A 13,480-nucleotide genomic window follows, 5' to 3' on the forward strand; every position below is an offset into this window, starting at 1 on the left:
CACAAACAAATATTTTTCTTGAACAATGAATAGTTTAGGGCATGGCCAGTTTTTGTTGTGCTCTTGGATAAACAGTCGTCAACATGCGGAGATAAGATCGATATCAAACACGTGATCGTGCCTTATCCACATCAACGAATGCCAATTTGGAATTGCACCAAAATGAATTTTGATCCAGTTTCAACTCGACTCGACTCGACTATGAAATAGGTCAGATGATTCTAAACGTAAAATCGTTGTGAATATTTGGTTCATAACGATACACTTACCTTAAATATACAATTATGAGTGAATCTTTGAATTTATTGATATATGTATTTTCGTAAATATCAATTGGTGTCACAAAATCACTTCAAATTCTGTGAGGCCCTGAGTTTTCGAATTTGTGACACCGATTGAATTTTACAAAAATCTACTCGTCAACTTAAAAAAGAATATATGATTAAAAACACTTGAAAAAATAATATTAAATCTATTACTTACATATAATTATTCGTATCTCGTTCATTTTTCAAAATTCAAAATTATGAATTTAATTTCATATTTATCGATCCAAGCTGGCCTTGATGAATTAACCTTCCGTTACATTTAGTTTAGCATTAACAGTATCGGTGACAAATAATCTTTCATTGACGTGCCGACTACCCCATCTTCATCTTCACATAAACATCCAAGAACAGCATTTACCCAACAAAATTGATTCGAGGGAAAGTTTGAAAAGTAGGTATCTTGTGAGACGTTCTCACGATCTTTATCTGTGAAAACTTTTATATATATATATATATATATATATATATATATATATATATATATAAACAATAGGTCTCTTATGAGACGGTCTCACGGATCTTTATTTGTGAGACGAAATAACTCTACCTATATTTACAATAAAAAAACTATACTTTTGAATATTTGTTTCACAAAATTGACCCGTGAACCTGTCTCACATGAATTTTTATAATAAAACAAACAGTTACATTGCATAAAAAGTAAAAACATCTCCTTTCACTCCACAAATTAAATTACAAAAACAGAGACTTTATTCACGAACCTTAACCATGCATAATTTTCATATATCATCTCGGATAAAACTCAGTAATTGACATGACGTTCTTTGATTCAGTAGAATGAGGTGACTTATTTTGAGATGATGATGTGGTCGACCCGGACTCTCTTGAATCATATGCTTGAAATAATGCATTCTTCGAAATACGGCTATTTGTGAAAAATGTTGGCTCTAAAGGAACCGGCAAAGATATGGTAAAACTGCTAAGCGTTAGAACAACAGAAGCCATTGTTGGTCTATCTGCTAAATTATCTTGCACACATAAAAGTCCAATATGAATGCATCGTGATATATCACGCAAGGAACCCGAACTAGCCCTCAGCACGGGATCGATCATATCCTCAAACGTTCCTCGGTGCCAATACTTCCATGCCTGTGACATATTTCTTTTAAATAAACTAGCATTTAACAGCTCATGAACAACTAGTATGGCAAGTCCGTATAGTTGATTTAAGGTGCATGGTGAATCTAGAGTGATAAAAATTGAGGGGCTAAACAGGCATGTCAAAACGGGCTGAGGGGCGGGCCAGCCCGCAACCCGTCGCAACGCGCCATTAGGCGGGGCGGGCCAGTGGCGGGCCTCTAAATGGCCAACCCAGCCCAACCCACCTTGGGCCGCGGGTTAGGCGGGCCAACCCGCTTATTATTTTTTTAAAAAAATATATTAAACAATATTAAAATAAACATAAAAAAAAATATATTTCAGTCAAATAATTTCATAAAAAACTTAAAAACATTGAAATAAGACATTGAAAGCATACAACAACCAACATAATCCATAAAAAAATAAAGTGCTTATTCTAATTCACACAAGATTTCATCGTACACATGTACTAAAAATTAACTCATGTAATATCACCAACCGTAAATACAATGAAATCTTTAAATGTGAATTCCAAATCTTTTTTAGTATACACTCTCTCCAGTTTCTTAAGGATTTGTCATCACAAGAAAACAAAAATTAACGATCTTAAGGGTTTGTCCGCACGAGGCACCTAGCTCTTACCATCCACATTTTCTTAAAAAGTGAGAAACATTGGAAGATAACAGAAAGTCGAGGAAACAGATGGTTGTAAATTTCAAAAAATATTATGTGTTCAACAATACACATAATTACTTTATTTACTATATTATTTCGATAATTCTGAATTAGTTCGAGTTAAACATTAAAAAAAGTGAGGAGACTGGAGAGTATAACATCTTCAAAAAAAAATAGAAGCATAGAGATTTTACCAGAGTGATTTAAGTTAGGCACATGAGAAAAAATAAGGAAGAAATATGAATTTTTATATAAAATTTAAAAATATAAAATTCTACCCTAATTTGACGGGCTTAGCCACATGAGAAAAAATAAGGAAGAAATAGAAATTTTTATATAAAACTTAAAATTATAAAATTCTATCCTAATTTAGTGGGCCAGCCCGCAACCCAAACGGGCTCAACCCGTTTGGCCCGCCTCCAAACGGGCTGCTATTTTATCAACCCAACCGCTCAATTTTTATGGCGGGGCGGGCCGACCCGACGGGCCCGACCCAATTTGACAAGCCTAGCTAAAATATGTAGTATTCTCGATTATACGTGAAATAACAAAAATATTAAGAAAATTAGAAAGAGAGGACTGGCAACCATCTAATCTACAACCGATTATAGAATTGGTAATTGGCTTCAAATAACAATAGAATAAGGCTCAGAAACATGTAGATTTGCTTACCGCACTTAAGAGATCTTCTATAGTCTCTCCATTTCGAAATGAGTTGTTTTTCTGGCCAGTCATGATTTCTAGGATCAGCACACCAAAGCTAAATACGTCCGATTTAATAGAGAACTGTCCGTGCATTGCATATTCCGGTGACATATACCCACTGCGCGCAACATGCAAGTTATTAGTATCTGTAACTGAGAAAATATTGTTCAATCGTCAAAAGCATAATTGTTCAGTCTATTCGAAATAAATGGAAAGAAGTTTTTGGTATCGATTGAGAAGAAATAGTTCATTACTTCACCCAAAGAAAGAACATTGTAAAATTCGACCAAGTTTCCTATAAGATACTGATTTCATCTCCAAACTAATGATTGATGGTCTGGATGACCTGTCTCATTCTCCTACAAATGATTCTGAATTTGTCTCTAATTCAAATGAAACAACACTTACTATGTTCCCACAATTCTGTTGGTATTGCCCTGTGTTTCATCTGCGGCACACAACCTCGCTAAGCCAAAGTCTGCAATTTTGGGGTTCATCTCACCATCTAAAAGTATGTTGCTGGCTTTGAGATCACGATGAATTATTTTAAGTCGAGATTCCTCATGCAAGTATAGAAGTCCTCTCGCAATTCCGCCTATGATCTTGTAGCGTCTTTCCCAGTCCAACTCTGGGCGCTTGATTGGATCTGTAGTGCGTGTGTACATATATCCGAATAAGTGAGTTCACAAGCATTGTACTAATTACTTTCTAGCTTGAGATAACTTTGAAATTCATTTACCGAATAAAAATTTGTCAAGACTTGCATTCTTAACAAACTCATAGACGAGAAGTCTCTCTTTTCCTTCAATGGAGAAACCCAAAAATCTAACAAGGTTCCGGTGTTGTAACTTGGCTACTAGTAAGACTTCATTCTTGAACTCCACATCACCTTGTCCTGAATCCATGGACAGTCTTTTTACAGCGATTTCTTGTCCATTTGAAAGTTTTCCCTGTTAAATACAAACATGTTCAAATTCCAATCAATCTAGTTTGTATCATGAGTGTCATTACCGATATTCATTCGACGTCGGAAATTTTTGAATAAAATCTGTATCATTTGATTACCTTGTAAACGGCACCAAATCCACCTTGCCCCAGCTTATTGTCATCCGAGAAATCATCTGTTGCGGATTTAATTTCGCAGAAATCATATTGTAGAGATTCCGCCGAGTCAATACTGCCTTCAAATAAAAAAGGGAAGCTTCAGTTTCAGCAACATTGTTTGCTATGCCTGAAGATTAATTAAGTTCCATAAAAACTGTGGGGAAAAAAAACTTACATTCAAGTATTTCCTTCGGTTTCTTCTTTGTTCTCATAATTAGCAGGATGCCAGCAAATACAGCCACTATCAGACACACACCAATCGAAACAACAATGATGATGGTCGTTCGAGTTTTATTATTGTCTTTTTTACCTGCAAAATCGTGATGAGTCTGAATCTTATTTCAAAAAAATTAAACTATCCCTTCATATAATCATATAATTGCTATGTTTTAGTAGTAGATATAGTTTTATAAATAGGATCATATACAGTCTGGAATGAATTTTAGCAAATCCAATGCACAAATCAAGATTGAAAGCTATTTTTCCAACAACTGAAAACGAGAGAACAGAAGATCTTGCGAAGAAATCATCAATATAGTTCAAGAAGGTTCATCTTGCACTGTAAAGGTACAGAGTACATAATATCATCTGTTACCTGGTGGTGCCGACAGCGTGCCTGGTGGTAGTGATGCTGATGTGGGTGGTTGCGGCGGCGGCGTTGCGGCAAGCGCCTGTAATTCTTGAAGCCTGGTTTCATTGTAAAAGGTTGTATCTTCGTAACGAAGAATGCAGCTAGGCTTTAGAACTCTACACCCTCTCTTGTTGTTGCAAAATCTTGGAATATCCGCAATAGCCCCAATTAAACAACTACCGCAATCCTCCGAAGATAAATCCGGGGTACATTGAACCAGCGAGAAAAGAGTCTGAAAATCTACCGTACTTCTACTCCCTGCTGCCACTTTCCTCAAAGAACCACCTTTCGCAGCCTGGTCACGAATATTGTCCACTAGCGTTCTAACATCCGCCATAAATTGTCCGGGACTCGAAGCATTCTGTGTATTCCACAAGTACCACGCTCTGCTAGTCTCGATGATCCCGAACATGGATTCATTAGAGTACCGTAATGTGCAGAACTCATTAAACCGAACTGCCTTTTTGTAATTCGGACACGAACCTACTATGTCAGCGGCGGCTTCTTGGATACAACTACGACAACTAGGGAGCTGAACGTCCCCTCTACAAAGCACGGAGGCATAGACTGTATCCAGGTTCTTACCCATTGAGGCGTTGTAGAATCCGTTGTAATCGACATTTATGGATAAAGAAGAGAGAAGGGTGTCAAGGTTACTCTTATACGTGCTATTATTCGTGTAATTCCCGTTGTTGAAGCACGAGGATTGCGCCATGGCGAAGGCTAAAAGGTTTGTGAGAATCAAGAAAATCGAGGCAAGCGGCCATCTTTTAGACATCATAACTGCCAGGGGATTCAAGTTGCCAACTTCAACTCTGTATATTAGAAAACAAGAATCATAAAACTATCCGATGGGTTTTTTGGCGGTGGGAAAACACAGGATCCACCGGGGAGAAAAGCTATTTTCCCCTTTTGACTCAGAACAGGAATTGAACTGGATTGTTAAGTAGAAGTATAATGAAGAGGACAGGACTGGGGAAGGACAAATATGTGATTGCGTGTAAGGAAGGAAATTTCTTACCATTGACCATTTCAAAATGATGTGTAATATAACGAGGATGACGGGACTAGGCAATCCAAAAGTCTTTGATTGGATGAAGATCGATACTCGTCTTTGACATCGACTAACCGCACCCGCGTTGATAGCTGTTATAATACTCACCACCTCATTTCACATGTCACGTACACATTACATTAACACATTTATTTTTCAACATTCATTTTAACATTCACACTCATTATTTGTAGGTCCCGCTGTCCACTCATTTATCTTACTCTTATTTTACATTAAATAAATCCAATTTCAATTTTTTAAGAAATTTAAATTATTATTATTTTATATTAATAATAATTTGTTTTTATATATTCAGTACGTAAAATAATTTATGGATAATTTGGTGGATATAATTTAACGGAGTGGCCGGTTCATTTTCCGTCGGAGAAATAAATGGCATACTGGTTGCATGTGGATTAGATGGATAGTTTGGTGGATATGGATTACATGGATAATTTGGTGGATATTAATTGTAAGGATAATTTGGTGGATATGGATTATGTGGATAATTTGGTGGCTATGGAAAATATGGATATTTTGGTGGAATTTCTGAATTTTGAGAAGAAGTATTTTCTTTCGGATTTTTTGGATCTCTCACGAAATTTCTAAAAAACCCTCGGTAATTTTCATCCATTTCGGAACAAAGTAGGATTTAAGAAATTTTTGAAAAAAAAAAGATTTTGAGATGATGAAAATAGAAGAGAGAAGATTTTTGGAGTGAAGAATAATATGTTTTGATGTTTGAAATAATTTGTGTAGTGTGTGAATATTTATAGATAAAAATATATTATTTTTTTAATAAACTAGCCGTTAATAGATATTTGAAATTTAAACTAATACATTAAATAACATTAAATAAGAAAAATTCATCACGTGCGTGGGGCCCACGTTCAGCGACGGGTTTAGCGACGGTTTTTACCAAACCGTCCCTAAGTTTCGAATAATCGCCCACTCACATTGGAGAGTGGGTGTTCTAACGAACGCGATACGACGATACTATGTTCCTGTAATATATAAATATAAATTTTGTGAACAATTAATAGTCCTTTTATTTCTCCTGTCATTTTAAGCTTATTGGAAAATTTTAGGGAAGTTGGGAAATTAAAAATAAAAATTAATTCTCAGACACAATTTATATTTTCTAAAATTATCACACTTAAAGTGTTGTTTGGATGATATTTTTAAATTACTAAATTAATGTCAATTTATACGACTTTAATATAAGGTCACGTCAATTTTTATAGATTTTATTTATTCCATTGCATCTACGATTTCAAACCTGCGCATTTTTAAATGAATTTTGATGTTAAAAAATTGATGGTTCTGTGGAAAAATACAATCAACGAATAACAGCTAATTGTACACGAAGCGGATAAAGATGTATATATTTTTAATTTAATTATTTAAAGAAAAAAATGAAAAAATAAATATATTTGTTATCATCTAAAAAATATAATATATTTGGTAATGTATTTTTGGTGAAATAATATATTTAAAATAAATGATAAAAGTAGATAATATTTTTAGAATATTCATTTTAGAGTAAAATTTGAGTAGATTGCATGGAGATGAGTGTTGTGATTGATGCAAAAATTACATTATTATGATATAAAATTTGTACTAAATAATGTAACGAATTGAAGATTAATTACTAGCTAGAAAGAAATACGCATATGATGTGACATAAATAAATTTTTTTAATTGAATTACGTTACGTGAATTTAATAAAAACAAAAACTTGTGTGAGACGATCTCACATGTCGTATTTTTTGAGACGAATTTCTTATTTTGGTCATCCATGAAAAAATATTATTTTTTATACTAAGAGTATTAATTTTTATTGTGAATATCGGTAGGATTGACCTGTCTCTCAGATAAATATTCGTGAGATCGTCTCACAAGAGACCTACTCTATTTTGATTAAGAAATAATGAAATCCGTCGCTCTTATTTTTCTCGGTTGACTCGAAGACCACGACTTGGATGGCGCGCGTTCCCCGCTGCTCGTTGGAATTGTATTATTTCTAACCAAAGTTTCGAAAAAAAAGGCTTTTTGGAAGGGAAAAAAGAAATGTATTGACTCATTCCAAAAAGCGATTGATATTGACGATGATTGGCACTTGTTTCTGAGATCCGATTTTATGAACACAAAAATTAGTAGCAGGCCTTTTCTTACTCGTTTATTATTCTTTTTCCAAATTATTACAACTCTAGTTATCTTAGAATTTCTTCTCCGAGAATTGAAAAAATTATTACAACTCTATTTATTCTTTAAATTCATTTACGTTTGAAGCTTTGAGCTTAATTGAGATGCTTCAAGTTTTTTAGAATTTTGGTTCAAATATATTTTTAGTTCTTAAAATTGAAAGAATCTTTTTGGAGTTTGCAGTCCATACCATTTCGCTCGCACCATATTTGTTTTAAATTCCAGTTCACCTTGCCCAGAATTCATGGATAGTCTTTTTACAGCAATGTCTTGTCCATTCGGAAGTTTTCCATATTAAATATTTCCATAAATCGGTCCTAAAAATATTTGATATATCGATGAAACACAATACAAAAAAATTTAAAATGGGATCGATTTACCTTATGAATTACCTCAAATCCACTTGCCCCACCATAAATCAGTCCTACTGTACCCTACTTTAATCATTACAACTATCTAATATACGCGTCAAATGTTTGAAAAAGAAGAGGAAAAGTAAATATTTATAAAAAACAATATTTATGACATTAAAATTTTATCTCGGATTCGATCTGGAGAGTAGGTCATCGAATCTTCATAACGAAATAGGTCGGGTCGGTATTCTGGGCTATGCAACTAGAGAAATATGTTAGGGGGGCGTCAGAGAATTTTCCGACGTGACCTCTCTGATACTTAAGTTAGTCCGGGAAGAAAACTTAAGGAAGATAGAAATATAATAATGTTATGTGAACATGAGAATGTGTGTTAAAACCGTGACCAATTTCTGATATTTAGAGAATGAGGTAATTAGTTACCTTTTTGAAGTAGGACTCCTACTGAGATAGAATTTTCCTCATATATATAGGAGACCTCGAACATCAGGACTATGTGATCATGACGGTTGAAACTCTTGTCTTATCTTGATTATATTTAACTGAATCTCGCATTTATCGAAATCTCTTATCTATTAATGTGAATATCTTCAAATCTCTTAACCACGTCAGGGCTCGGAATTCCCGCCCCCCTCGGTGAGCTCGGAGACGGGGTCGGGTAGATCGGTCATATTAATTATTCGTGCGCTCAAACCTATGAGATCAGACTCCTACCTCTACGGTCAGGCTTGATAGCCAGGCCCTTGTCTAATAACAGGGTCCGACTCTCAGATGGTTATTGTCTATTTTGAAATGGGTTTGTATCCGTTCAAATGTGACAATTTTAAGGATACCAAATATAAATCTTCAATTTCATATATTTATTTTGAAAATTTATAATTTCACTATATATATTTTCAAATATTTATTACGAGGACTATAGCAATATTGGTCGTGGGAATTAAATCGGTAATCATTACAGGAGTATTTTTTTAAATTTTACTTAAAAGGTCAAAGTGATAAAATAATAAAATAAGGAATTTCAAGTGTTTAAATTACTCATTTAATGTAAAAATTGATTGTGTTTTAGTTATCTATTAGAAGAATCATAATTTGAGCCATTTAAAATTATCGTCAGCTAAGCATTTAAAAAATGGACACTTAGAAAAGCAAATTTCAACCGAAGCACAGTTCTCCAGCAGAAGAAAACATCGTACATTTAGTTTTAAGTCTTTAAGAAAAGACTGTTCGATTATGTAATTGGGCCGACAACATATAAAGATCGATTCCATTTACCCTTGGAACCAACTCGAACCGGATATTTTTGAAACTGGATTGATGTAGCAAACCCTATATATAGGGCAGTCAGTGCTCAGACCTACTTCGTGTCGGCAGAATTAGTCAACAATTGACAGACAAAAAACGTGGGTTGACAATCCGTAGGAATTTCAGAGAGAAAACGCGTTTAAAAACGCGTTTTCACACGGTCAAGAGGCTCTATAAATAGAGCTCTCCCCTTCATTCTGAAATCATCCCTTCTTCGAGTTTTCTCTCATCTTATAAGCATTTAAGAGCTTAGTTCTATAATATTTGTGAGGTATTTTGTTCTCATGTATTAAGAGAGTGTGTGTTCTCTTTGAAAACACAGTGAGTGAGTTGTACACCACAAAATATTATAGTGAAATTATTTTCATCTTGCCCGTGGTTTTTACCCTAATAATTTTTAGGAGTTTTCCACGTAAATCTCGGTGTCTAGTTTATTCTTTATTTTCGGATTTTATTATCTCAAATTCCGCACGTGGAACCAACAAGTGGTATCAGAACCTTGGCTTAAAATTTCTTAAAATTCTGAGTATGCTCTGCGGTTGCAGCCTAGACTGATCTTCCACATCAGAAAATTTTTTTTGAGATTTTTTATTTAAGGCGATATTATTTTGTCCGGTCTACTAAAATTGTTGTAGACATAATGGCGGGAAGGTACGAGATAGCAAAGTTCAACGGAATCAATTTTATGCCTGTGAAAAATAAAGATACAAGCAGTTTTAAGAAAGGAGAATTGCTTAGCGGCTATTGGAGATAGACCGATGAAGATTACAGATGATAGAAAGTGGAATGAGATGAATGACAATGTTGTTGCCTATTTAAAATTGGTTATAGCAGACGAAGTATTGTCAAGTATCTCTGAGATAAAAACAACAAAAGTTATCTGAGATACTCTGATAAAGATGTACGAGGTCAAGTCGTTACACAACATGATTTTCCTAAAGAGAAGGCTTTATACTCTTCGGATGGCGGAATCCTCATCGATGACCGACCATATCAATACATTAAATACTCTATTTGCCCAACTCACTTCCATGGAGCATAAAATAGGGGAAAATGAACGTGCGGAGCTTCTACTTCAAAGTCTACCAGATTCATATGATCAACTTATCATCAACATAACCAACAATATTCTTATGGGCTTTCTAAAATTCGACGATGTCTTAACTGCGGTTCTCGGAGAAGAAAGCCGGCGCAAGAATAAGGAAGATAGGTTACATCGAAGCAAGCAGAGGCTTTAACGATGAATAAGAGGAAGATTTATGGACCGTGACTCCGGTGGGAGCCAAGAAGAGGTAGATCAAAGTCGAGAAGTAAGAAGAAAAATATTTACTAGTTTAAATGTGGCGGTAAATGACACTTCAAGAAAGAGTGTACGAGTATCGATAAAAGCTCTCAAGGAAATGTGGCTAGTACTTCAGGCAGTGGTAAAATATTATTCAGCGAAGCAGCAACTGTTGCAGAAGGCAGACACAAATTTTGTGACACATGGATTATGGATTCAGGAGCGACGTGACATATGACGTCTCGGAGAGAATGGTTTGATCATTATGAACTAGTCTCGGGAGGATTTGTATTCATGGGAAATGATCATGTCTTGAAAATCGCTGGGGTCGGTACTGTCAAAATTAAAATGTTTGATGGCACCATTCGCACCATACATGAGGTACGACATGTGAAAGGACTGACGAAAAATCTTTTGTCCTTGAGGGAATTGGATGACATCGGGTGCAAAACTCGAATTCGAGAACGGGATCATGAAAATTGTGAAGGGAGCGCTTGTGGTTATGAAGGTGGAAAAAGTTGCTCCAAATCTGTATGTACTTTTGGGAGAAACACAAAAAGAGGCAGAACTAGCTGTTGCATCAATTGGTTCAGGAAAAGAATTAACAGTGTTATGGCAAAGAAAGCTCAGGCATATATCAAAACGGGGGTTGAAAATTCTCTCAGAACGGAAGCTGCTGCCGGGACTTACAAAAGTGTCACTACCCTTTTGTGAGCACTGTGTTACCAGTAAATAACACATATTAAAGTTTGGCACTTCTACTGCCATGAACAAAAGGATACTTGGAGCTGATTCATTCGGATGTTTGGCAAGCACCGGTTGTATCCCTTGGAGGAGCGAGATATTTTGTCTCGTTCATTGACGATTTCTCTAAGAAATGTTAGGTGTATCCAATCAAGAAGAAATCAGATGTTTTCCAGATCTTTAAAGATTTTAAAGCGCGAGTTGAACTTGATTCAGAAAAGAAGATCAAGTGTCTGAGGACTGACAATGGAGGAGAATATACCAGTGACGAATTTGATGCATATTGTCAACATGAAGGCATCAAAAGACAATTCACGACGGCTTGCACACCTCAACAAAATGGAGTGTCGGAGCGAATGAATAGAACCTTGTGTTGAAGACTGCGGGTCTAGACAAGTCATTTTGGGCGGAAGCAGTCAAAACCGCTTGTTATATTATCAATCGTTCTCCTTCAGTTGCGATTGATATGAAAACTCCGATGGAGATGTGGACTGGGAAACCGACAGATTATTCTCATTTGCATACATTTGGAAGTCCTGTGTACTTTCTGTACAATGAGCAAGAAAGATCGAAGTTGGATTCGAAATCCAGAAAATGTATCTTCTTGGGTTATGCTGATGGAGTAAAGGGGTTTCGCTTGTGGGATCCTACTGTGCACTAAGCTTGTCATCATCAGGGATGCTATCTTCGAGGAAGATAAAGTAAATTGAGACAAGGGCACACTGAATTCAGAAACTACTATTTTTCAGGTGGAAAATAAGACGAATGAAGGTCAAGTTTCTCGTGAAGTAGTACCAGAGCACGAAGAACAAGAACATGTTGAGTCTGAGGTTTCTAAATGTGAGGCAGTCAACTCGAGACAGAAGACCACCAGGTTGGCTTTCAGATTAGGTCACTGAAAACAACATTGCATATTGTCTATTATCAGAGGATGGTGAGCCATCGAGTTTCCACGAGGCTACTCAAAGCTCGGATGTATCCTTGTGGATGATAGCAATGCAAGAAAAGTTGGAGGCATTAGACAGGAATAAAACTTGGGATCTTGTTACACTACAACGAGGAAGGAAAGCCATTGGAAACAGATGGGACTGTAAGATCAAGCGTGATGGTAATAACCAAGTGGAGCGGTATCGTGCTAGGTTGGTGGTAAAAGGGTATGCTCAGAAAGAAGACATTGACTTCAATGAGATATTTTCTCCTGTGGTTCGGCTTACAACAGTCAGAGTAGTGTTGGCATTATGTGCGGGTGTTTGACCTACATCTAGAACAGCTAGATGTAAAAACGGCGTTTCTTTATGGAGATCTTGAAGAAGAAATTTATATGCTCCAGCCAGAAGGTTTTGCGGAAAAAGGCAAAGAGAACTTGGTTTGCAGGTTGAACAAATCTCTGTACAGTCCCAAACATGCGCCGAGGTGTTGGTACAAGAGATTTGATTCCTATATCATGTGCCTTGGATACAACAGACTAAGTGCAGACCCTTGTACATATTTCAAGAGGTCCGGTGATGATTATATTATTTTGCTGTTGTATGTGGACGACATGTTGGTAGCAGGCCCCAACAAAGATCAGGTCCAAGGATTGAAGGCATAGTTGGCTAGGGAATTTGATATGAAGGACTTGGGACCAGCAAACAAGATTCTAGGGATGCAAGTTCATCGAGACAGAAGTAACAGAAAGATTTGGCTATCCCAGAAAAATTATTTGAAGAAAGTCTTGCAACGCTTCAACATGCAAGATAGTAAGCCAATTTCGACCCCTCTTCCTGTTAACTTCAAGTTATCCTCCGAGATGTGTCCTAGCAGTGAAGCAGAGAGGATGGAGATGTCTCGAGTACCGTATGCATCAGCAGTGGAAAGTTTGATAATCGCTATGATCTGTACACAACCGGACATTGCTCAAGCAGTGGGAGCAGTTAGTCGGTATATGGCGAGTCCTGGACGACAGCATTGGAGCACTGTTAAAAGGATCCTTAG

At 36.1% G+C, this 13,480-nt stretch overlaps 1 protein-coding gene across 2 annotated transcripts; it reads right to left on the reverse strand.

Moving 5' to 3' along the window:
* Positions 1 to 937: 937 nt before the first annotated feature.
* Positions 938 to 5,538, reverse strand: LOC142542643 (cysteine-rich receptor-like protein kinase 15). 2 transcript variants are annotated; one of them, XM_075649391.1, is made up of 7 exons: positions 4,510 to 5,538; positions 4,086 to 4,224; positions 3,876 to 3,987; positions 3,550 to 3,760; positions 3,219 to 3,456; positions 2,778 to 2,928; positions 938 to 1,439 (listed from the first exon to the last, which is right to left on the reverse strand). In XM_075649391.1, the coding sequence occupies exons 1-7, from the start codon at positions 5,324 to 5,326 to the stop codon at positions 1,077 to 1,079; spliced, it is 2,031 nt and encodes a 676-aa protein (XP_075505506.1). In that variant the 5' UTR covers positions 5,327 to 5,538; the 3' UTR covers positions 938 to 1,076. The 2 variants fall into 2 exon arrangements, with proteins under 2 accessions (XP_075505506.1, XP_075505505.1); XM_075649390.1 differs by having other exon boundaries at positions 939 to 1,439; positions 3,876 to 3,991; positions 4,090 to 4,224; positions 4,510 to 5,537.
* Positions 5,539 to 13,480: the final 7,942 nt, after the last annotated feature.

This window comes from Primulina tabacum, chromosome 4 (assembly GCF_025594145.1).
Source record: "Primulina tabacum isolate GXHZ01 chromosome 4, ASM2559414v2, whole genome shotgun sequence".
Taxonomy (NCBI): domain Eukaryota; kingdom Viridiplantae; phylum Streptophyta; class Magnoliopsida; order Lamiales; family Gesneriaceae; genus Primulina; species Primulina tabacum.

Coding starts and splice junctions, on each gene's coding strand:
- LOC142542643 (XM_075649391.1), bottom strand. CDS start 5,326: ATGATGTCTAAAAGATGGCCGCTTGCCTCGATTTTCTTGATTCTCACA. Junction 3,761..3,875: donor GATTTGGTGCCGTTTACAAG/GTAATCAAATGA, acceptor TGTATTTAACAG/GGAAAACTTTCAAATGGACA. Junction 3,457..3,549: donor TCTTGACAAATTTTTATTCG/GTAAATGAATTT, acceptor CACGCACTACAG/ATCCAATCAAGCGCCCAGAG.